Source organism: Rhea americana, unplaced genomic scaffold (genome assembly GCF_003343005.1).
Source record: "Rhea americana isolate MKP2758 unplaced genomic scaffold, rheAme1 scaffold_92, whole genome shotgun sequence".
In the NCBI taxonomy this organism is placed as follows: Eukaryota; Metazoa; Chordata; class Aves; order Rheiformes; family Rheidae; genus Rhea; species Rhea americana.
In genome coordinates, this window is record NW_028187111.1 from 1,240,164 (window position 1) to 1,264,605 (window position 24,442).

The following is a 24,442-nucleotide window of genomic DNA, read 5'->3' on the forward strand; positions in this document are numbered from 1 at the left end:
GACACGAACTGCCACATTCATTCAAGTATCTATACTTCAGTTCCTTCTCATGTAGCAACTTAACTGTAGAGTTTGCAACAGTTTTGGAATAATGCTTCCTTCCTTCAACAACAGGAATAAATGTCGCAAAGATGGTTATAATGCAGTTTTAGAGCTCTTAAGAATGCTATAATATACATTAATTCAGGAAGGTCCTACAGTAATGTCCCCAGTGGATGGGACAAAAACAGAGTATCTGTTCTGTGTGAAGAAGGACTGCTTTATATGCAAATATTCTTAGCACATGTTTTGTGAAAGCTTTCCAGACAGTGCTGCTGAAGGACTTTAGCCCACTTCATTTCAAAATATTTATTTTTTATGTTATGTTTATCACATCTCTCTCTTCTCAGTATAAACCACTCTTCTTTTTTCTTCATTTCTGAAAAATGATTGTTCCAACCCCAAGGACAGGCCAAGAGTCTTACCTTAGGGTTACTGGCAAGTTTGGAGATGGCATTGCACACTTCTTGAGACAGACGATAGTCTTCACATACCTTCTCAGACAAACCTACGGTCACCAAGACATCCAGGTTGCTACCTATGATCTCTGGCTTCCCTCTGTGAAATGGAGGGGATGGGGGATAGTATGCAAGTTGCTGCTGAAAGTTTACAGTAAGTATGTAAAACCAAGAGATACTCCTTGGAGAATGCAGTAGTTTGAGTTTGGGGGGGGCAGCGAAAATCCACCAAATGACTTGAAATATAGCTATAGCAAGCAGTGTTCCACAGAAGCCAGTATAATCTGTATTCTCCTAAAAGGACAAGGTCTCTGAAATAGGAAAAACTGGGCATAATGACTCTTTATACAGAAAGAAGATTCTTGACTCCTCTTTCCTATCAGGAAGGAGTAAAACTTAAAAGGATAAGGAAAAACAAATCTTGGAAAGTATAAAAGAGCCCAGTTCAGGACTGCTGAAATCTAACACTTCATCCCCCAGCATGTCTGTATGGGAGGAGGGAAGGGGGAGAAACAACCCCTCAATATACAGTTAATTAAGAAGGTAAGAAGTGAAAGTAATCAATTTAAACAGAGAATCTGAACAATCTGTAACAGACATCTAGAGGACAAAAGCAAAAATCACTCCACAGATTCATGAAGAAGGCAATGCTGTTCCTCTACACACACACAAACACACACACACACACACACACACACACTACTTGACACAGGAATTCATGCAATACTCCTAAAATCTACAGTTTTGTTTAAATCCCATGATTCTAGGGAGGCAAATTAATTTTGAGATTATGCCTATAATTCTGCTGAAAGTACCTGGGATGTGACAGTAGAAACACCTTGAAAGGAATGTCTAATATTCAAGTTATGGAGCTGGCTGCGACATCTGGAAATGGCTCCCCCTCTAGGGCCAAGAACTTTAAGATCATTATTATGCAGGCCTGTTTTTGACTGATGGACTGGAGCAGGAAGAGCAAGAAGGAGCTAGTAGGTAAGCTCAAGGGCTACTTGCTAGGAAACTTAGAAAACAAAAACCTCACAGTGCAATCACATTCTTTTTGCCCATAGAAAGAAGGGAAACAAATTCAATTCCCTCAGTGCCAAAGGCTCTAGACATCCCTTTTCAGCAGCTTCTCATTGTTCCTATTCAAACACAGACAAAGCTGCAGAACTGTGACACAGTAAACCCTGCGAAAGGATGGACATTTAGAGCACAAAGTAAGTAACATCATCGTACTTATTCAGACACCCATGCTGGTGGGACCCACCGCACCAATATTAACTCTCATTATCCCATTATCTGATTACTGTTTTTAAGGCTGCAAAGCCAAGCATCAGCTGATGCAGCACYCACAGTTCTTACGATAAAAATCAAGTCCCTGTACCTCTTTCCAAAGGGTTACACTGCCTGCACTCACCGTGCCATCATCCCCAGCAGCATCACAGCAGCACGTCGTTCCAGCAATGAGCACTGAGACTTTTCTGTGAACTGCTCCCAGAGCAGCTGGATCACAGCAGGTTTTATTTCATCTTTCTGCACAAACTCTGATATCTGTGAAATAATTGAAATAGAACAAGTAGGGAGAGGCAGGGGAGGATGAACTTCATAATCCAAACCCATACAGACATTTAACTACAGTGAGTACCATTTTGAATAAAATAAAGATCTAAAATCACAAATACAAACTAAACCCAGGTAAGGAAAGTACTCACTATTTCTTCTAAGCATTGTATTGTTCCTAGTGAGGCATCCACCATGATGAGAGAGAGAGACCGCACCAGGCTCTGGGCCCTTGCCCTTTGGGGAGGTGTGTTGGGGAGGGAATAGCAGAGAGAAATAGAGAGAGAGCAGAAAGAGGGGTGGGGAGAGGGAGAAGAAAAAGCAAGTGTCATGATTACTTTTCTATTCAGAGTGCTGAGGCCTTATCTTTGAAAACAGAGCTGATTCTTGAGAATAAGAAAAATTGCCCCCACCATGAATGGGAGGTCTCCAGGCCACCCAGCTCAAATTCAAATGAACACAAATGGGCTCAGAAGTCCACTGCCCTGTGTCCTGCCACTGTGCTTGCTGCTCCTTGCTGTACTCCACACAAAGGCCCAACAGGAGGCACTCACTAGCCACTTCCGGTTTCCTCTCAACCACAAGTCAAAATACTCTTCCTTAGGGCATAACGAAAGGCCATCTAATTATGAATGAATAAGGCCAGAGTTCAAACTGCAGGAGAGCTGTCTCCAGTCAATATTATCAAGAGGAATCAAGAAGCAGAGGGTGCTTCTTATGGCCCAAGTGATGCGTAAGGACATGGTGTAATGCATCTCACCATGAATCACACTTAAGCCAATGAATGTGCATCCAACAGGATTTGCACATGGCAAGTGCTGTCAAGGGGCAAAAGCACGTCCCTGAGACACGTATCCTCTCTAGTATGGAAGAAATAAGCAGGCAAGTGGCAACCAGCTCCTACCCCAAACCTACAATAAGGATCAGCAACAAATAGAGACCACAATAATATCCTCCTATCCACCATACATAAAGATTTGTAAYAGAACGACCAAAATTGATCTGAATGAATTATGAATAGAAACATATATGTGAAAACACTCCCTGCCCCTCCACCCCCCCCAACCTCCTACATCCCATCCCCCCCCCCCCCAAAAAAAAAAGCTGCATAGAGTGGGGAATAGTAAATACTGAAAGCCAAGGACATGAACACCACCAAGAAAACTGGTAAACATAGAGGAATGCATTGTTTACATCAGAAGCAGAATGCTGGAACTCAGATAAAACCACAGCATATAAGACAGGGCATAAAGTCAGCAGCAAGCCTGAGCTCTGGTAACAGAAGATGACCAAGTTCACAGCACACTTATACCATTCTTATTCTGCTTATCCCAGTGGGAAGAGAGCCTATAGCCATAAGATACTCAGAGTGAGAAAACAGGGAATGGTCAACAACCTTTCCCAAGAAGGATGAAGCATGTAAAATTCTGAGATAAGGGGTCACCCCCCAACAACAGCTGATTGCCTRTGTTTAAAACACATATCCAAAAATCAGCTCATTACTGCCAGTCAAGAATCCAGATGACATGACAAACATTCAGCAGCCCTTGTCCTCTGTAGCACACAGTGATCCTACCCAGGTCATTTGGACACACACATCTTGGTACTTGATACAGTGTTTTGTGTGAAAGCAAGTGCAATTTAAGGGAAAATTAAACATGAGCGATTGAAATCAATTTCATTTAAAATAATTATCAGCTTTCCCTTCCATAAGGTCTCACATTGAGTTCTGCTGCATTAAATTTCTTACACCTGAACCCTACAACAAAGCAAGAGCAGAAGCTCAGCAGTATGTTCCACAGAAATATTAGGATATCCAGATGCATAAGAACGTCTGAAACTGTACAAATGTTGAAAACAGCTCAAAGAGAAAGCCTCTTCACTAGCTGGTACAGATCACTCATTTCAGCTCAGTGAAGTGTAGCAACTTTTAATTTTACTACCTGTCCATATCCCATTCCAAAGGCTCCCCAAAAGGAGGAAAAACAAAAAACAAAGTAAGGAAAAAAAAGTCTCATTAAGAGCCCATACCTCTCTGAATCCCCACTTGGGCTGAGATAGAGACGCCTGTAAGCATTCAGCACTGCTTCCTTAATACCAGGCTCTTTTGACCATATGAGGGGGAGCATCCTGCGGACTCCAAGCACTGCCTGGGGCACACTGAACTGTGAGACTGTCACAAAGAACTCAATAGCTTCTTGCACCACTGCAGAGGGAAGAAAAGTTACATTAATGCAGTTCCTTCCTACCTTCATTAAACGTGCCACTAAAACAAATTCATAGGTATACTGCTCTCACAGCTAGCCCTAAAAGCATCTAAGATCACTCTTAATGTCTGTAGAAGCCCTCAGAATTGGGGCACTAGTACAGAGATCTAGATGTCCTGGTGGAAACAGGCACTGGTTAACAATGTTAGAGCTAGATGTAACATGATGTATCTAGGAGAAAAGCACAGAGGCCACAATCAAGAAAGCACAAAATTTTATTCTGGGAAACAGCAGCTTCAGGAAAAAAGGTCTCATGGTCACAGCAGATAAAAGCAGCTGAACATAAGTCCCAGTTCAATGCTGTGACAAGAACTAAGTTGTCTAATGTATAAATGAATAAGAAATACTGCATTTGATTCCAGCTTGACTACTCATGGAATATATTGTCCATAAGACAAGAAAATAAACAAAACAAGAAATCCCCAGTAAGTGGGAGATGATTCACAGAAGAGCCATAGCAATGGTTAGAGGGCTTATACAACAGTCTGTAAACCTCCAGTAAGCTTATACCTGTATGGACAAGATACCTGAATAAAGAGGCTGTATGCCTATGGGACATGTAAATATTTGTATCTAGACAAACTGGTATGCTTCTCCTGCCCTCAATCAGGACAGAAGGCACACGTTTTTACACGAAAAATAAAATTAATTCTTTAAATCTTTTTAATTAAAAAAGTTAACCCTCTACCCCACAGCAGCATACCATCTCCAGAGCAGAACAAGCTGGCTAGCTGGGTTTAGCCCAAGTTGCAAACTTTTGACAATATTACACGTGGTGCAGAGAGAATGGGAGTTTTTGCTAAAATCTCAGTAAATTCGGGCATTCAACTTGCCTTTCCTGCACTACAGGATAAGGCAATAGGGAAATGGAAAGTAAAAATTGCCCAATCATAAAAAAGCCAACAACAAAACCCCCACAGGTTAGAGTACCAGATGAGGGACRCCCTCCCAGCTTTGAACTTCAAAATGATTTGTAAAACAGTGAACTCAAAAGAGTTCATACTTGTGTCTGCTAACAGCCAACATCCTAACCTTGCTGGAGAAGCCAACRTGCTTATTATGGGTAATATGTGAGTTCTTAATACAGGGGAAGTGACCACCAATGAAATCCCAGATGTGTTTGCATGAAGGTTTGGATAGCAGTAGGGTGCTGTGGTGCCCAGACCAACCCACACTTCCAAACTATGTGAGTGGTTGGCAAGCTGATGGGGCAGGGAAGATGGGARAGCAGGGAGTTTTTATGCTCTCCACTTCATCCACCCCTAATGCTGATTCATGTCAAGCACCAAACAAACCAACTAACCAACCAAGAAAAATAAAACTAAAAACCAACACTCTAAACACTTGGCCTCAATCACGCACAGCCACCAGATCATAGTCCCAGTGTAGCCCTCTCATGCCTCTGCAAGACATCCTTTAGATGGTGCTGCTGTTCCAATGCTCTGTAAGTGACTGCGACATCTGCTTAAAGCGGTAGCATTCCCTCCAACCTCTTCTCCTTCCCCTGGAGGCCCATTACACCCACATCTCCTTGACAGCCCAGGGGAGAGACCTGGAAACTCTAAATGGGAGAAAGGGCCTAATAGCCACTTCACATACCTGAGACAGAATTTTCATACATCATCTTGCTGATCAGACTCAGGGCTTCTGTGATTTTCATTGAGAAGTTGTAAGCATCTTGCAGATACTGCACCAACATTTCCTGTTTGACCAGATCTGTTTGAGGCTGCTCTTCTAGCATAACATCTTTGATCACAGGACTACTGCTGCCATGTGAGGCATCCTCAGTGTTCTCACCTGGGCATAAACCTGCACAGCAAGAACACTTGTATGTGAACAGGTTTGGGGGTATAAGAAAAACGGGTACAGCACAAGGCATTTTAACCTTCTCTATCTACCCCACACCATGATCTTCCAAGAGCCAGGAGACTCCCACTGAAATGCAAATTCTGACATCAGAGTTAGCTACGAAGAGAGAATCTCAGCATACTGTATAGCAAATTCCAGTAACAAAATGTTATGCACTACAATACACATGCTAAGATAGGGTTGGAGAAAGTCATGATTCAAAATACCCAAACTCCATTAAAATGCTAAAGAGGTTAGTCTGAACTTGACAGCAGCCCCAGAAAGTGATAAGCACCTAAAAGGAAATCAGAGCAGAGTAGAGAGAAGGGGAAAACTACTTTTCTCTAACAAAATTTGTGCAAGTATGAAGAAATGACAAAGCTAAGATTAAATTATTCTGGCAACACAGTTTTGATAGCAACAAGCTCAAGGGGAACAGCTTGGAACCCCTATCCTGAAACAAACACAGACGATAAAGCATGCGAAGTCTTAAAAATATGTCCAGAAGCTTGAACCCCATAGAAGGAGGTTACTTGAATCAGGTACTTGTCAAGGCCACAAGCGGTAAGCATTATGTGCTACCACCTGTTCAGAATGTAGTGTAGAACTAGGGACAAATCCAGACAGGACAGAAAGATATGAGTGGATAACCCCAGCTTCAATCACCTCAGCAGATATTACGTGAGTTAAAGCATTAGAAATTTGCTTCTGGTAGGAACATGGGACTGTTCCCACAGGAAATGAAATGGTCGGACTAAGCGTGATCCATCCAAAAGGTCAGGTCACTATAAGAGCAAATGGTGTATAGYCATGGTATATGCCATGGATGGTATAGCCCTGTTAAATTATCAAGCCCATGCAGACTAAGCCCCAGGGGACAGAAGCTTACAATAGGCAACACAGCATTCTGGAGTATTTTTGGTCTCGCTTCAGTGTCAGCTTGAACTTAGACAAGAGATGGACTGTTCCAAAGCAATTACCTGTGTAGAGTCTCTTCAAAACATCCAGGATTGTGGCCTCCTTGTTTCCCTCTTTGGGGCCATTGAAGGGCTCCAGCCCCTGGAAGTGACATAGAGCCTTCTGTGTAAGGCGAATCGCACCCCTGGATAGTGACATTGCACAACAAAACATCAACAACCAGGTAAGGGAGAACACAAGGAAAACCAACTGAATTTGCCCTGGACACACGGGAAAACAGCTCAGCATCTTGTTCTGAGCATCCATACATTATTCTGTAGGAAAAGACAGAGATAACTTGAAACCTTTACTTTACCCTGGAGCTCAAGCCTTCTATCAACAAAGAGCAAGAGGCTGACATATCACTTTAGATAAACTCTTTCTCAAACTGCAAGAGACTCCTTACTTGTAGTTCAGTTTCCTCAGCAACCCAGTAATTCGCTCTGATGTACGCTCTGCTGTTTCCTCAACTTCCAGTACCTCTTCTTCCTCTCCCTGCAGTGGTTGAAGGAGTTGTTGCGTGACAGCCCTAATCTCTGGCAGCATTGCTTCCCACTCTTCCTCTGGGGTGATCGCTGCAGCTATGAAGAAACAATGGAGGGAATGAAGAATACAGGCTCAGATGACACCTAAAGGCAGGGAGAAACTCTTCTGGAACTTAGGAATTCTACACTTTTTTCACCAAATCCCATGTGCATACACTATTCCCATCACTAATCCTATCCATACTGAAGTAAGGACAGACAAGAACTCTTCACTATAAAAAAAGAAAGCACTGAGGAGAGAAACGACAGAGAAGACAGAACCATCATGTGCTATTTATTGCTTTGTAGGCAGCAGAAGATCCAAAACTATCAATGTTAAATTACTATTTGATCAAATTTCTGACTGAAAGAGTCCTTGAATGGCTGACAACAGAAACCTGGGAGGATGTTCATAGGTATTTTCAGTACTKACCCTGAAAATTGGATACTTAGCCAAATTGCCTACTGATCTAGGTACGGCCATTCTTATATTCCTTTTATTACCCCAGTGCATGAAAAACTGTTCTGAGTTCACTACCAGCAATCAGCCTCAGTCTCACACAAGTAAGACCTGAGGCAAAAGTCACCACAGCCTAAGAGCAAATGCAAGACACCAGTGAATCAACCCTGAGGGATTCCTGCTGGCCAGAGCACAAGGTACACCCTGGGAAAGGGAAACAGAAAAAGAAGAAATTACCAGCTGTGGCTCTGTGCTGATTTCTCATTTCTTGCAGCTTCTGCACCTCTTTCTTGAGTGGTTCAACTAAGTCAGTACAGCTTAACTGGAAATATCAGGAACAGAAGAAGAAATATATTACTTTATTCTTCATATTCTCAAACAGGAATAGCAGACTCTAGCCACCATCCCAGAACGAGAAGTGCTGTAAATTGCCAGTCTGAGGTTCAGAAGCTCATGAAAAGTTTGAGGTATTCATAAAGAGTTGCAGCTCTGTACTGCATTTCTTAATGCCTAATCCTGATCCTATGGAGAGRAATCCCAGAGCTGACTCACCTCAAACTGATACAAGTTTTTCACAAGAAAGATGACATCCCTCTTAGCCTTCAGCATACCTATCAGTTACACCAAATGATGGAAGAGCCAGGGAACGTAATACTTGAATCTGGGAAATCCAGAAGGCTCCAGAAGTCAACAACTATGTAGGCCTTCTCAGAAAACAAAGAAAGCCTACTGTTCCTGCTCTAGTACACTGCAGATACTCAGCATGCAAACACACAACTAGCATATTCAGCACACTAGTAAGAATTACCTTGCAGGAGAATGGATTATTGGATAAAAACGCAGCCAAGAGCTGGATGGCATTTTTAACAACCACCACAGATTTGTCTTTGAGACGCCCAACAGCCAGAGATACCACGGACTGGAATCGAGTCAAAGGCAGGGCCTAGTGCACAATGAGAACATAGACAAAGGTAACCAAAAGGCCTAGAACTGCACGGAGAGTTACTTTACTGCAAATGTATTATTAAATGCACATGCTATTCTGCTTTGCCTTAGGTACTGAAAGGCACAGATCGCAGAATCATAGAAAAGTCTAGGTTTGAAGAGACCTCTGAAGATCTTTTGGTCCAACCTCTGTTGGAAGCAAAGCCCTATATTAGGTTATCCAGGGTCCTGGCAAGTCTTATGTATTTATAGCTAGGGAGATAGTTTCCCTTAGCAATATCCAGAAAGAGAACATGTAAAGCGATCTCTTTCTATTCTCTCCAGGTAATAAGAAGCAGCATATGCTTTTTGATTCCCCCCGTTTCCTCAATCCTAGGATCTYTGGGCTCTTAAGAGAAAAGAAATGGCAGACACCATACAGAATGCACACAAGGACAATACCTTTCCTGATTAAACTTCAGTCTCTGCAAATAAAGGAGAAAGAAAGCAGAAAAGAGAAAGGATGATCTCTGTTACTAAGGAAACCGAGACAACATCATCCCCCCAGCACGGACTTACCTTGCACTGAACGATTCGAGTAAAAAGCTGCAGTACACGACTGCGCACAAATCCACTGATGTCACAGATATGTGCCTGCAGTATATCCAGGAACTGGTCCCGAGTACCACGGGCAGCTTCCTCTAGCTTGTCACCATTCAGCACCTTCAGCAGTGCTTCTGCCACAGCTGTCAGAATAGCATTTCGCATCATGTAATTCTGTAAAACCACATTGAATCAGGAACAGAAAAAAAAGACATGAGTCGGTGTGCAAAGAAAAACTGCCCAGAGCTTGGAGCTTTTAAGTCTCAGATTCCAGCCTTAAGTTAAATAATTTCTCTATTATGGACTTTGTATTAATCTTGGCAAACATGGCTGTGCCTACAAGGTAGAGAGACAGATATCCTGCCCTGCTATCTACCTCAGTCCTCAGACACCAAGGACTGATGTAAGAGACACTTATAGCTTTCAGGGACAGTTTAATACAAGTAACACAAATCACAACCATCAAATTCATTCAGTATTGAAGAATAAGAGACAACTGGGATCTCAGACCAGCAAGCAGCATCCAGTTTTATCTAGTGTATGGAAGTAACAGCCAGACAGTTGATGTCACGGTTTCTGCTTTCTTTGTATCTTTTAGATAARGGGAGAACATACTCCAAAGGGCTGGGTTTTGTTTCTTCGTCTCTGTGAAAGAAGTTCTGTTTTCACATTAAAAAAAGATACCACTACTTAAACCATTCAACTTTTCTGGACAGGTAAAACATAGCTCCCTTTCCCAAACATACCTCTCCATCCAAGTGACGAAGCAGAACACTCATGTTGGAGAGCACCACAGCTGGAATTTTTTCAGCCAGTTCAGTTATAAAGACAGCATAACCCTTGATTCCAGAAGCATCACGGGCCAGATCCTGTGGACATTTCTGTCCAATTTCTCTGCATAGAAAGATGGAGTGAGGAAAAGGGTGCCCCAAATTGCTAGGGATAGAAGTATTGGAAGAAGCCTTGGAGTATTTTTCTCACCTCAGCAGTTCGCCCACCATGCTTTTCAGACCATACTCTGTAGCCCAGAGGCTCACAGCCTGAGCAAACACYGGGGCTACATGTTCAAAGTGCTGCAGCATCTGTGTGATCTTCAGAATGCCACCTATCACACATGAGGAGGATGAAAGAGGTCAGAGAAAATAACTTGGAATTGCTTCYGGAAGAAAATGGAAAAGCAGGAACTCACTAAACATGTGATCATAATGAACCAAAGCCGCAGCAAGCAGATGCGTCACTGCCTCCCGTGTGGCTCGATGCTTCTGAAGACCAATACTTGGGTTCTCCAGGATACGGTAGCAGCTTCCAGTCATTAAGCTAAAACCACAGTACAGAGACAACCAGTCTCCTCACCATCACACCAATGCCATTCTAGCAAATTGCACTAGCTGAAAGTTTCTCTTAAACCAGAAGTATTCTAAAGCATCCCTAAGAAACTGAACAACAAACATCTTAATTTTAGAGGCCTACATGAGGAAGGGAAGTTGTTCCTAAATATCTTGCTTTTGCCCCAAAAGTGTTTCCTCTGTCTCCTAGAGATCTGCACCTGACAGAACTGTAATACTAGCTCATTAGCAGGCTTAACAATTAACCCTTTCCTCCACAAATATACTGCCACCCAACTCACCCTTACATCCACTCCATCCCATCACTTCCCATTACTCCCTTTACCTGACAAATTCTTCTTCTACCACCAAACCACTCCAAAGTCGACGGAGATCCAGCTGCAGCAGCTGTGTGAGCAACCGTATGAGCGGCTCTCTCTCCTCTTCCCAGGAGAATCCATAGGCCTTAGCACGGTTCTTTTTGTTCTACAGAGGGAATTATGAGGTACTCACATCAATACCTTAACAACAGGAAAAATGCCATCACCATTCTGCTTACTTTAAACGTGAAGCTGACTGTCAAACTCTATAGCTCTAAGAGGTGTACAGAGAGAGATGTATAAGAAGGCTATAGGCTCATACTGCARAATTCAGCAAACTTACACCCACTTCCATCTTGTTTTCTCCTGAGTCCCCTCACCTACCTTTCCACTAGGATCCAGCTCCACCAAACCACTCTTGCAGGTTTCCATTTCAAAGGCCTCCACCAGGCCAGTCAGCAAATAGCAGCTCATCTTGAGAGCATTGAGGTGAGCAGCACGGTCTGCATGGCTCAGGCCAGAATCACCCAAGATGGCAGGAAGGTCATTGGAATGACGAGACACCACTTGAGAGAGGTAGAAAAATCATAAGCGCACCTGACCAGGCCCTTCAGCCACCCTCCTGTCTGAGAATTACAGCAGTTATCAGATTACCAAAGACCTGTGCTCACATCTCACCAGCTGTAATATGGACTGCACCCTGCAACCCAAACCGTGGAGACACTTGCCTGTCCTGTTCCCACAGCCCTGGTCAGCTCAGAAGCACTCACTCTGAGTTGACACATCCCAGCAATGCATCATCCAGGGATACAGGGAAGGGGATTTGCTGTTGGCCTGCCCTTACAGCGAACACGCACAGCTCTGCATTGTCCACCAAGATTACAGACCTGTATTGCTGGAATGGGCTGAGGGTGCAACCCAGCTAGTGAGTCACATTAGCCTTTATATCATCATTGAGCTGCTGAAGGAGAGCAACTTCTCCATTATCCCTGCTTCAGCCCTAAACGGCATGTACCCACCTTGCATCATCAGTTCCAGGGCATCCTCCTTGACGGCAGCATCCACAGCTCTGAAGTGGCTACACGGCAAACATAACACGTAAAGGCGCCRGGTAAACACGGTCAGGGAGAGCCGTGACCGCCGGGGCGCACCAGCCTCTCCCCGCTCTCGCCCCTCCGCGCGGGCCGGTTCTCGGCAGCGCACCCGCCATCCCGTACTTACTGGAGCAGGCTGTAGACGGGGTCGAAGTGCTGCAGCACGGCCAGCACGCCTCGCGCCCGGAAGGCGGCCCGGAAAGCTGCAGGGAGACATTGGGGGGGGGGAAAGGGGGGACCCGCGGTCACGGCCACCAGCCGGCGGCAGGGCCAGGCCAAGCCGCATGAGCAGGGGAGAAGGAGAGAAGATTTTGCCTTTACCTGCGAGTGGGGCTGCCAGCTCGCGGGCAGGCAGCACCTCCTGCACGACATAGCGCCCGGGCCCGGCGCCCCGCAGCAGGTCGCCAGGGGCCAGCGGCAAGTGAAACTCCCACGGCAGAGACGACATGGCGACCCTCAGCCACCGCGGCCCCCTCCCACCCGGGCACTCAAAACAGCGCGCGCGGGCAGCACTCGCCCCGCCCCTTGCCTCGCCCTATCAGCGCCAGGCAGCCCCGTCGCGCGCCAACGCCTCACCCAATCGTCGGCTCCCTTCCCTCCCACCTCCGTCGACCGTTAGCGTGACGTGAGCCCGACTGCCGTTTCCCGACAGCCACAGCAAGCGGAGGGAGCAGGGCGSAGCCGAGGGCCCGGACCGCCGGGGCGGGGCCGAGCCCGCCCGCGGGGGCACCGCGATGGCGGCGCTGGTGCGGGCGGCTGGGTGGGCCCTTCTGGGCCGCGGCGCGCCGCTGCCGCGGGCAGCGCGGAGCATTCACTGCGGTGAGGGGGCACGCTCAGGGGCGGCCCGACTCGGGGTCCGGTCTGGGCTCTGAGCGCTGCCCAGTGACCGCCCCTTTCCTCTCCTCTGGCAGGGCAAGCCCGGGTTCCCCACGTGAAGGAGCCGCCGCAGCCGAAGCAGGTGGATCGCTGGACAGAAAAGCGAGCCTTGTTCGGAGTCTACGACAACGTGGGGATTCTGGGTATGGCGCCCTCCTTCCCCCCACCGTGGCCTTAGGGCAAGGAGGGGAGGGAGGCCAGACCTACCTGCAAGCCGTGGGCTCCGCGGGGGAGGGTGGTTGGGGCCAGCTCCTTCCAGGGTCTCTCATTCTCTTCTCTCTGTCTTTCTGTTCTCAGGTGACTTCAAGGCCCACCCTAAGGACCTCATTGTGGGGCCCAGATGGCTGCGAGGCTGGAAGGGGAATGAGCTGCAGAGGTGCATTCGCAAAAAGCAGATGGTGGGAGATCGAATGTTTGTGGATGACTACCACAAACTCAACAAGAGGATCCGGTACTTGTACAGGCGCTTCAATCGCACCGGGAAGCACCGCTAGGAGCATCCATGGGTTTGGCACATGGAGCGTGGTTTTGTGGCATCGCACTCTGAATAAAATCAGCTTTCCTACAGGTGTCTCCCAGTGCTTTGTAAAACTTTTACTACGCATTTCCAGGCAAGCCCCCAAATCTTCCTGCTGCTCTAGGCCTTAGCTCCTCTTTGTGAGTTCTGCCTTCTTATCCATCTCTGATGTACTTCTTACAGTCAGCTGTCCAGTCTGTGTCTTTTACTTTTGAGAGTCCTCCATTCTTGGTCAAGCTTCCAGCTTGCTTTCGTTTTCCAGGAGCTCTGGGTCCTTCTTGGCAATTTCAGTATTTTTTGTCATAGATTCTTCCCCATATCCAAATTCATAAGCTAGCCATAAATGTGCCCCCTAATACTCCTTCCCGCTGTCCCCCTTGCCCTTCACTTATCAGTGATTAATACTAACTGAATGATTCAAACGTTAGTTGAACTGCAGGAAAGCCTCTCTTTAGAACAGGATTTGTCTCTGTTTTCATGTTGGTGGTGACTTAATCTCCATACTGAATACACTTTTTGAGCATGTAGTCTTTGGTTAATAACTTAGTGAAGCTCTGCAAAAGTAATTCAGGCAGCTTAAATGTTTATAAAAGCTGTCCAACTTCTAGAAGTTTTCCTTAATTTTTTATGGACTCCTTTAGGGGGAAAGTTATAGGAAAGTCAAAGCTGAGAACCCCTGTAGTCCAGCATCCTGTTTTTTACAGGTTCTTCTATTCTCTGCTTCAGAAAAAACTAAAATGAGCATGCATCTGTCTATCTTCTCTCTGTCAGCTGTCAACCTGGCTGCCAGGTAAATGGGGACCTATCTGGTGATTTGATGTATTCTGTTACAGAGCAAAGCTGTTACATCTTTAAAAGCGCTGGGTTGCAAGAGGCAGGGAATGAAAAGTCTCCTTCAGGAATAAGCGTTAGGAAGATCAAGCTGGAGCCTGTATTCAAGCAACTGTGACGTCTACATTCTTTGCAGCAAGGTAGCAGACCTGCTGGACTCTGTGACAAATGATGTTGTGGACTCAGGAAATTTGCACGGTTTTGGCAGGGGGAGAATGAAGAAGCACCTGGGGGAGAGCCACTGGGAGTTACTACCTAGATAAACCACATGTGCAGGATATCCCAGCCTGAAAATAGAAACCAGAAGAGTATCAGAGGAACACTTCTTGTATCTTGTACACTTCCTCAGCTCACACTCCTTATGCACTGACTTGTCATGTTTAGGGACAGGATGCTGCACTATATGAGCCTTTGGTCTGAAGGGGAACATGAGCTGAGTGAGCCATACCAATGGTTCGGTCAGCTCCATTTCCCGTTATTAACAATGGCTATTCAAACAGTCCTCAGACTACTGCCTCAGAAAAGATCACCAAGCAGTAGAAACTTTTCTCACAACTTATCCCTTCACCTTGTCTAAGGGTGCAGCTTAAAAGCCTTCAGTTCTGCTGAGGCTACACATGGGTTGCTCTTTAACACTCAAACAGTTCAATCTGCAAATCATCTAGCTCTCACTACAATCCTTTATCAAATTCTCATCTTCCTTGTACCACAGTCTTTTGGCTCTCAGGATATAATTTATTAGGTATTCACCTTGTCTATCTACTAGTCTTCTAGGTTTGTCATTAAAACTTTTATTTATGGCCTGTTTCATTTTATGAAAGAAAAAAGGTAGTTCAATGTTAGTCTGAAACAGCCATTTGCTACCCTACTCACCACATGGGAAGCTGTAGGGGGAGACTTGTTCCATTATGTTCTTACTTCCCTTTTCATCTTGAACTGATGAATCCTCCCTTCTGATCCAGTGCGCTTTTCAGAATCTTTAGAGGGGGAAAAACAAAATGCATAGCTGTTCTTAAGGCTGCTGCTGAAGCCTAATTTCCCTCAGCTTGGCATCTAAGGTTCGAATGCAGCCGCTTCAGGGATTCATTCACATTTTCTTTTATGCCATACTGTATGATGGAAGCACGCCAGCAACACCATACCTAAATTGCAGCAACACCAGCAGTGACTTAACTATAGCCAATAAACACATTACAGGCATGGGTAAAATGAAGTCATTCTGCAGCACTAGCTTTTAAAGACAACAGCACATGCTGAGTTTGGAAGGGCAAAGAGGATAGGAAGAGGTATGGTCTCCATAATCGCTTTAGGACTTCTGTTAATCCCTTTTTCTAAAAGGRTAATAATCAGATGGCCTCAAAGCGYGTGGTGACAAGGCTATGGGGCTGTCACGCACRCTGAGGGGAGGGGGATAGGCACACACCCCCTGAGAGCAGCCGCAGCCAGTGCCAGGTAGGGCCAGACCCCGGCACAGGGCTAAGGGCAGGGAATGGCCTGTCCAGGCCCTCTGGGGAAGGGGCGCTGGTATCTGCGGACAGGGACCGCCGCCTCAGGTCGGTGTTAGGTGACATCTTAGGCCCGCCGTTGGAGCCCCCTCGGGCTTGGCACCGCTGGAGGGGCCACATGAAGCAGACGGGCAGGCAGGGCTGGAGCAGACCACAGACCACGCCGGCCCGGAGCAGGGACCCGTCCCCTCGCCACGCGCTACTCACCGCCGCGCGCCCCGCCGGCCCCTCCGCAGGGGCGGGGCGCCGCGCGGCTCCTTCACGCCTGGCTAGGAAGCAGGGCCGGAACTCTTCTCCGATTGGGCAGCCCCAGGCGGGCTACAGGCGGTGGGCTTATCTCATTGGCTGAGAAGCGAGGGGGGTGGGGCGTGGCTCAGACAGGTTGCGGGACTTCTCTCTGCAGGAAGGCTGATTGGCTGCGGGAAAGAGGGAGGGGCGCTGACCCGCGGAGTTGATTTGCTGGTCTCAGCCTGCGGCCACCTCTCATTGGCTATCCCTTTTGTGGGCTGGGCCTCAGCCGCTATATAAGGCCGAAGGGCGGGGGGTGGTTGGYAGTGGTGTGGTGCTCCACCTGTGGCTCGACCGACGCTCCAGGCCCGTCCAGGCGATGTGAGTGCGCGCGTGGGGGCGGGCGCGCCCGCCCACCCACCCGACAGCTGCGCTGCTGAGTGGCGCATTGCGGTGGCCGCGGGCAGGGCCGCGCGCCCTGCCCCGGGGGGAGGGGTCCTGCTGCTCGCGGGTGTCCGGGGCTGGCGCAGGGCAGGGCGTGGGCCCGCTGCCGCAGCCGTGAGGCTGCTCTCTGCTCCGAATTGAGGCTCGTACCGCGTACTGAGCCTCTGTTCCCCAGACAAGAGCACCTGACTGGACTTTCTCTTTGCTGGTATGTGTTTCCTCTCAGGTCTGACCCATCCCAGCAGCTTGCTCCTGGGGCCCCAGAAGGGGGAGCCCCTGGAGGGCCACGCCCCGGGCAGCCCTCCAACACCAGTAGCAACCGTCGGCTGCAGCAGACAGAGGCTGAAGTAGAAGAGGTTAGTAGCTTGCCAGCTGTGCTCGCTTCCCAGGGGCGGTGGGGGCTCTGTCCTCCTATTGCTCTGCAGCAACTGCGTTCTCGATCAGTGTGTGTTGATGGGATGGATGCTTTCCTAATGCAAATACTACAAATGCATATTAAGTACTTCAGAGGCCTGTGAAGAGTCTGGAGGAGAGTCAGAGGTTTCCTTACCCTTAAAAGCTGCCCAATTCCTGAGGTGTATTTTGAAGAGCAGGTATACTGGACTCTGTTACCTTGAATCATGCTATCGTCGTGGAAATAGAGCTGTGCAGGATCTGGAGCAACTCTTAAGCACTGCCAGCTGCTTTGAGAGAGAGCAGTCTGTGTGTGGTGTGAAAGGAACTGTGATTGTCATACWGGTCCGGGGTCTGTAGTGTGGCTCTGATATGCAGTAACCCCTTTTGGCCTCACCAGGGCAGCAGCATATAGCTCTTGCTCTTTCTTYGTGGTTATTAGAGACTGAGGATGTGATAACTATGTTGGGGGAGGGGGAGTGACACAGGTTTAATGGACTTGAGGGCTTCTCAAAGCAGGTAGGAGTGGGGCTAGGAACCTAGTGAAGTTGTAGGAAGCATCTGAACTGATACTTTAGCATGATAGCTAGAATCTTCCCAGTTGCAAGTAAGCAACAGTTCTAAAGCTACTGCTTATCTTGCCTTTTTCTCTTGCCTCAGCCTTTCACCTTTTAGTAACTCAGTGTTAGTTATAAGCCAGGATTCTGTTCTTACATCAGTAAAGAAAGTTGAAAAAGTAACTACTGCTACTGTTATTCGTTCTGCAGGTGGTTGGCATAATACGTGTAAATGTAGACAAAGTGCTGGAACGAGACCAGAGACTGTCAGAGCTAGATGACCGGGCAGATGCACTTCAGGCTGGTGCCTCAGTGTTTGAAAGTAGTGCAGCAAAACTCAAAAGAAAGTACTGGTGGAAGAATTGCAAGGTGAGTTTCCTGGTGCCTTATCTCCTTCACGAGAAGAAAATTAGGTGAGTCTTCTCCTGCAGGACTCTGAGAGGGTAGTTGGGGTTTAATAACTACCTCAGATGCTTAAAATTCTTTCATTGTGGAAAGATTTGAGGCCTGGGCTGTCCTGCCTTCAGGATGTGGACTATTTCCTGGCTGTCAGGGATCTGTCAATCTGAGTATTAACCTCTGACAATATCTCTCTCCAGATGATGATCATGATGGGAGTGATTTGTGCCATTGTGGTGGTGGTGATTGTAAGTAAGTACCGACACAAAAGGTGAGGGAGCCCTAACTCTAGGATACTCAACTTTCCTTTTTGGTTTAACATCTGGAGGGTCTTGGTTGCAGGTCTTCCAGCAGCACCATCTCCCTTCCCAAAGAAGGGATCTCCCACACTTCTAGGGTAATGGTATGTCTTACATAATGGCAAAAGGGATTGGGAAGCCATCCCTGTAGAACTGGGAACTTCTGCCTGCCAGGTCAGATGAACCTCTGAGTGAGATGGGCACCTATCTTGGAGTGGGTGGGTTGATGAGTCCCTTGGTGGGGGCTTTGGAGGTCTCTAGGTAACTGGGGGACCCTTGGTGTAACTTGCCCTTTTGTTCTCTCCTTTTTTTTTTCTTCTATTACTTTGTTTCCAGTCTACTTTTTCACTTGAATGTAGCCCCTTCAGTCTGCCACTGTCCCCTGTCACCTTGCCTGTTTCTTCTTACCTCAATCTTTCCTCTCCTTCCCTTCCACCTAGCTTCTTCATTGATTACTGGTTTTGATTTATCTTCTGGATAAGATTCTGAAGTGGTCTCCTGAACATGAGTTAGACTCTTCAACAGCTACTGCAGCTCTAAGGAAGGTTATTTGAACTTAAGAGGAAAGGGAAGTTGAAGAGGATTGGGTAGCTATTATTCCTGCACTTCTGTAGAGAATGTGTGGTTTATTTTGGATGTGAGCTTCTCAAATAGTGCCTCTGGCAATATAAGAATGCCTTAAAGTAGTGCCTTGGGGAGATGAAGCTCTTGAGCATGAGATTCTTTAGCATTCTGCCTAACAAGTGTGGCAGCATGGCTTAAGATCTTCATTTAGCTTCTGAAATAAAAGGTAGTTTGTTAATGTGTGATCTGCGTGGCTTAAACAGTCATTTAKATAAAATTGCCATGAAGAGGTGAGCACTTCTAGAAATGATTTTAACTTACCTGCCCTTTGGTTAAGATGATGTGCTCTTAAAATGGCTATCTTGGTGATTATATAGAMGACCTGTGTGATTTCCTCAGTCAGGTATAATAGACTAAATGCAAAGTAGATAGCAGTAGAACTTATTTCAGTTAAAAGGCATGTATGGGAGTAAAAAAATCTCCTGACAGAAAAAACAAAAGGACAAGAGTAAGGAATATGGTGGGGGAGARGGTCAAAAATGCTCCTTTCATCTATGCAGACATAAAAAGCCACAGAATCTTGGCTTACTATCTTCTGGCTTTCTGGCAAAGTTTGGGATGGGGTGGAACAGGAGCGGGCACAGGAGTTTTCGTTTAGTGTTGAATGTCCAAGAAAGTCCCCTGTGATAGGTGGAGGTGAAGGAGGCTTAGAGTTTTAGATGAGATTGAAAAAGCCACTTGAGAATGCCTGTTCTGTTGCTCCTACCCCGAAGCCCTAACTTTCAGCTGGAGTTACAGAAAAATAAGAACAGCTTATTAAGAACCTTCAAAGGRAAGTGCTGCTCTGGGCATGTGCATTGCAAAGTGATAACAGATGCCCCTGTGTGGTAGATACGTCTGGCTTATTAAAACTGAAATCTTCCTACTTGCTATAGACTTTCTCGGACTTGAGTCCATGGTGGTCTCTGCTAGAAGTTAACTTAGCTCATGGAACTCAGTGGCTTCCTGCAAGCAATCCTCATCTTGTTCTCCTTTGGAATGAACAAGAATTGTGAATTATTTAAATACATCGTTAAAGCTAGGGTTAGACGAGCTGCTCTGTTCATCAGTTTCTGCAGTCTTTTGAGGTGTATGCTACTTTAGTTTTTTCAAGCCGAACTGAAGCCTGTAATCTAGCCCAGAGAGAGGTCTCTGATTTAGGATGTTCTATCTCAGATCTAGGATGCACTGGTATCTGCCTAGGCTTAAGGAGGTGTGAGGAGGCAGAGAAGAACATGACTGGAGTTTCCAAGTGGAAGAAATAAGATGGGTGGAACAGATGTTTTTTGCCCTGAGCATGCTGGGAAAGTTCCTTTCCTTCTAGGGCATCTGGGAAGGGGCTAGGTTTTGCATGCTCACTTCCATGCCCCAGCATTTCATCTGTGCTGAGTTCATCTCCCTGCAATTTCATCCCTCTCCAACTTGGGTGAGGGCAGAGATGAAGATCTGGAGTGAAGCAGCTCTCGTCCCCTGAGCACTTTCCTAATTCCCGGTGGAACTGAGATGTGATGGATGGTCAGAAGTGCATCTACTGAAGAGGAGCCAGGGTCTGCTTATACTGCTTACTGCTATTTACATTTAGGGGGTGGGCATACAAGCTTGAGGCTCCCAGGCCAGCAGTTATTTTGACTTTTAAACAAGTGTTTGGTGCTCCATTTCTCTTGTTCCTCGGGGGGGAGGGGGGCTGATGTCCCACTAGGTTCTCTTCCATTTTTTTTTCTCTTGGATGTTTGTTGTATATTGCCTCTCTTTTCCTCTACCTTCTCCTCCTTTGTGTGTCTATGCATGGGGGGGGGGAGGGGGAAGGGGGAAATGACCAAGACCCTATGAGTATGAAGCAAGGGACTCTCCTCCATCCACAGCATTTCAGCCACTCATGCATATGCAGTTTTTCTTCTGTAAACAACTGTAATCTCTTCTGGCATGTTATAGTAATCAGCTTGTGTACTTTAAATAGTCTCAAAGAAACACAATTCACCACCTTACTGAGTCTGCCTGTTTTGTCAGGAGTGGGGAGGGGCACTTGGATTCCAAACTGCTTATGGAAGAGCATTTTTTTTCTTGCTGTTCTTCCATACTATTTGCACATCTGAAGTTCTGCACCTCACAGAAATGGACAGTCTTGCATTGCAATGATGTTAGTTCCAGTCATACTGGAAGCATATGTTGGACTGGCCTAGTGATAGTTCTGTAATAAAATACAGGAGTTAACAGCTCTGAGGGAAAGGCAGCCTGATCAAATTTGGCTTCCAGCCACCATARGCACAACCTATGGTTAGGGCATGGAGGTAGGCCCTTGAAAGGAGGTGTGCTGGTTGGCTTTAGTTCCTCAGGCTGTGCTGCCTTCAGTTTCGAGAACTGATCCTCAGCTCTTTCAACTAGAAAATATTCTCCTCTTGGGGTGGGATTGAAGTTGGGAGATGTGCATTCAGGGGATAAATGAAGAGCTCCAAGAGCAAAATGCTGTTACAGTGTATCTCAAAGTATGATGGAATAGAGGTAAGTGACTGCCCCTCTGGTTTTGCTTCACTGTACACTAAACTCATTACATAGTTAGGGATAAGAGTCTTATCCAGTGCTGATGYATTCTTAAAATGAATTGTTGGTGCCCTAATTTGCCCCTTCCTTAGCTGAGGTTGCCAAACAGTATTCACTGTGGCTTGTGGTTCTCTGGTGATTAGCACATCAGTTAGCAGAGTCTCAGCTCCAGTCCAAGCATCACCAAGATCATATCATAAAAATATATGGTAAATGGTGAAATTGAAGTAATGCAGGTAGTCCAAATATTGCAAAGATGAAAGCCATCTTGGGCAGTAAGTGTCTGGACTGTCCAGTGATTAAAGCTGTATGTGCAATTTAAACTTCAATACAGATCAGCCCTGCAAAACTTGAATGAGTCCAACTACAATTCCTGCCAATTAGTGTGCCTTCTTCTGTTATCTTCCTCAAGCTTGTTCTGTTCTTTTTCTTGCTTTTTAAGAACACAAGTGTCCAGACCACAGACTACAGTGTCCCTAGCCAATCCTAGGTACTTGAGTGCTCTCTACAACCAGGTGCTCTGAAGGACAGACCTGTGTGCTAAACATGCTGCCTTGTTCCCAGTAGGCCAGAAACTGTCCTGGGGGTTGTCCAGCTCATGAGTCATGAGACGCAGGCCTGCAAAAAGGTGCATGTGTCTGACCGTAAATCCTGTTGTAGGGGTTTAAAGTTCCATGTTTTGTTGGGAGCATCTTCTGTCAGAGGTGCTATCTCTTTAAGTATGTGCACTTGCTGCTCCTGTTGAGTTTCTAATCATGGACAAATGAGCACTCAAAACAAGACCAAAGCTTTGGCAAAAGGTAATTCTTTGAAATGGCATTTAGAAATCCAAGCTATACCTTTAATTGTGCAGCTCCCCTATCAACTACTGTCTTCTGAGGGGCTGCAATTCCTTCAGATTTTTGGGGGAAAAACCTCAATTGTATTGCTCTTTAAATGGAGCATCTAAATCTAATGGAGCATTTAATCTAAAACCTTTAGATATTTCTAGATACTTTAGTTCTTGCTCTGGCCTTTCCTCAGCTCTCTATCAGAGCCCATAGATCAAAGTGTGCTCCATGCCTGACAGCTCTCATCAGAAGCAATGGATCAGTTTCTTGTTCTCAGCTGGGAAGTAACCAAAGAATAGTGAGTAAAACAGAAAACATTAGAATAGGAATACAGCATCAACAGTTTGTTAATGGAACTAACTTTCCTGTGAAGTGATGGAGGGTCTAGCTCTGAAGTATCCATTGAGGTTGGAAGCCTTAACTGGTTAAGGGAGACAATAAAGATAACTTTTGTACTTCATTGTTCTGCCCTCTGAGCAATTATTTACCATCTCAAAGATCTAACAGCTAAGGATGTAAGTTTCCAAAAATACGCAACTCATCCATGCCTATTGGATACTTGAATTCAGACCAGAGTGTTTCTTCCAGACTCTGCAATGCTGCTTGGGAGATGTAAAACTGTAGTACACAGGTGATCTCATATGTGGTAATGCTGTCCCTTCATGCAACTTGTTCTCCAGTTTACCAGCCAAAATGAAGTTTAAAGTTGCCTTTTCCTGGCTTCCTATAATTTCCTTTCATAGCTTTTTCTAAGCTCTGTAACTAGGAAACTGTCCCTGTACTTCGTAACTTGCCTAAGTCCTTTCATGCATCCCTTTGTTGTATTAGTTTTTATTAGAAATGTTACTTTTCTATCTGCCAAATTGCGGACTGTCACACTTTTGAGGAACAAATTTTCAGTAGGTCTCAGGGTATATATGTATGTTGCTCCCTCTCCCATTGTTTCCTGCCTTTTCAACTGGTCCATAATTAATTTTCCTTCCAACCCCACTAGAGTTGCATCTTTGCTGCTCTGTGTAGCTCTTCTATGTTGCCATGGTGAACTGGTACTGTTCTCTTCACCCTCTGAGCTGTGCGTGGCCTCCAAATTCTCTAAAGAGATTCCTCCACAGTTCTTTAAATCATTGATCGCTTCTCTCTCTTACAGGTCTATGGCCATTCACAAACTTCACACCCTTCCTTAGCCTTCTCATGTTCTTGCTGTCCTTTCCTCAAGCTTCCCTTTGTCTAGACAAATACACTTGTGTTGGTAATTCTCCAACAGTCTTTCCCTCCCCAAATGTTTGTTGCTGTTTGTTCCCCAGCCTGTACTGCTGTGTACGCTGTTCTCCTAGGATCCTGGCACCTCCCACCCCTCTAACTACTCCCCCCATTCAAATGTCAGTGCTGCTTCCCAACAGTTGTGTAATTCTTTTCCATCAACCTATATGGTCTCCTCTTATTCCTTTGCCCTCCAGTCTTGCCTTAAACCATCTTGCACACCCAAATTCTTAAATTCTTGCTGAAGGGGCCTGGCCCTTCCAAACTCATTCTGCTTTCCACCCAGTTCTTCTCCAGCGCCCTTGGACAGCTGCAGCTCCTCTCTACCTGTGTTTCTTGGTGCCAGCTGGCAATTCACATGACTCTTCTCCAGTAGATCCTTTCTCCCAGAAGGCTGTTCTTTCCACCAATAATTCTTCAACCTCCTCATCATTGGCTTTTCTTCCCATTCCCTATAGTAATAATGTCAAAAAATGCTCATTTCACTCCTTTACTGTGCCCTTTATGCATAACATCCTCTGTTTCATCTAGATCCCCWTCTCCTTTGACACCACCAACACACCACTCATTTCCCTGCAGTCCAGCCACTCCAAAACTGGCTGCTCCCAAAAATTGAGTGCTKCTCCAAACTGTCCTCTGCTCTTCACTCACTCACCCTTTTGCTGTGGTGTTGCTCTCCAGTTAAACAGTCCTTCYCTTCCTAGTCCTTCTCATTCCTTCCATATGCTCACCTCTCTGAGTTCCCAGCCTTACAAAATAAGCCCTTTAGTTAGACACACACTA

At 46.0% G+C, this 24,442-nt stretch overlaps 3 protein-coding genes and 1 non-coding gene across 4 annotated transcripts in view; 2 read left to right on the plus strand and 2 right to left on the minus strand.

Moving 5' to 3' along the window:
* Window positions 1-12,868, minus strand: part of NCAPD2 (non-SMC condensin I complex subunit D2) — a 23,903-nt gene extending 11,035 nt beyond the window's left edge. The window contains exons 1-18 of the mRNA XM_085324544.1: window positions 12,701-12,868; window positions 12,507-12,582; window positions 12,305-12,363; window positions 11,670-11,851; window positions 11,312-11,451; window positions 10,830-10,957; window positions 10,622-10,745; window positions 10,387-10,534; window positions 9,617-9,814; window positions 8,922-9,056; window positions 8,351-8,435; window positions 7,536-7,710; window positions 7,153-7,274; window positions 5,924-6,133; window positions 4,089-4,263; window positions 2,210-2,294; window positions 1,915-2,048; window positions 465-597 (exon numbers count right to left, since the gene is read on the minus strand). Coding sequence (XP_085180670.1) covers window positions 465-597; window positions 1,915-2,048; window positions 2,210-2,294; window positions 4,089-4,263; window positions 5,924-6,133; window positions 7,153-7,274; window positions 7,536-7,710; window positions 8,351-8,435; window positions 8,922-9,056; window positions 9,617-9,814; window positions 10,387-10,534; window positions 10,622-10,745; window positions 10,830-10,957; window positions 11,312-11,451; window positions 11,670-11,851; window positions 12,305-12,363; window positions 12,507-12,582; window positions 12,701-12,827 — 2,436 coding nt within the window. The 5' untranslated portion in view covers window positions 12,828-12,868. The remainder of the gene's footprint in view (window positions 1-464; window positions 598-1,914; window positions 2,049-2,209; window positions 2,295-4,088; window positions 4,264-5,923; window positions 6,134-7,152; window positions 7,275-7,535; window positions 7,711-8,350; window positions 8,436-8,921; window positions 9,057-9,616; window positions 9,815-10,386; window positions 10,535-10,621; window positions 10,746-10,829; window positions 10,958-11,311; window positions 11,452-11,669; window positions 11,852-12,304; window positions 12,364-12,506; window positions 12,583-12,700) is intronic.
* On the minus strand, window positions 11,926-12,244 carry LOC146584531 (small nucleolar RNA U85). Its single transcript, XR_014898194.1, has one exon. It is a non-coding gene; the product is annotated as a small nucleolar RNA U85 (small nucleolar RNA).
* Window positions 12,869-13,036: 168 nt separating the features above from the next.
* On the plus strand, window positions 13,037-13,820 carry MRPL51 (mitochondrial ribosomal protein L51). Its single transcript, XM_085324591.1, has 3 exons — window positions 13,037-13,198; window positions 13,291-13,398; window positions 13,553-13,820. Exons 1-3 carry the CDS (start codon window positions 13,114-13,116, stop codon window positions 13,747-13,749), a joined length of 390 nt encoding a protein of 129 aa, XP_085180717.1. The 5' UTR covers window positions 13,037-13,113; the 3' UTR covers window positions 13,750-13,820.
* Window positions 13,821-16,674: 2,854 nt separating this feature from the next.
* The window catches only part of VAMP1 (vesicle associated membrane protein 1), a 51,666-nt gene continuing 43,898 nt past the window's right edge, over window positions 16,675-24,442 (plus strand). The window contains exons 1-4 of the mRNA XM_085324607.1: window positions 16,675-16,717; window positions 17,007-17,136; window positions 17,941-18,099; window positions 18,330-18,381. Of these exons, the coding sequence (XP_085180733.1) occupies window positions 16,716-16,717; window positions 17,007-17,136; window positions 17,941-18,099; window positions 18,330-18,381 (343 nt within the window). The 5' untranslated portion in view covers window positions 16,675-16,715. The remainder of the gene's footprint in view (window positions 16,718-17,006; window positions 17,137-17,940; window positions 18,100-18,329; window positions 18,382-24,442) is intronic.

What these genes read in the sequence shown, in the direction of transcription:
- MRPL51 (XM_085324591.1), top strand. Translation starts at nt 13,114, where the DNA reads ATGGCGGCGCTGGTGCGGGCGGCTGGGTGGGCCCTTCTGGGCCGCGGC. An exon ending in AGCGCGGAGCATTCACTGCG is followed by an intron (nt 13,199 to 13,290) that starts GTGAGGGGGCAC and finishes CTCCTCTGGCAG; the next exon opens with GGCAAGCCCGGGTTCCCCAC. An exon ending in CGACAACGTGGGGATTCTGG is followed by an intron (nt 13,399 to 13,552) that starts GTATGGCGCCCT and finishes TTCTGTTCTCAG; the next exon opens with GTGACTTCAAGGCCCACCCT.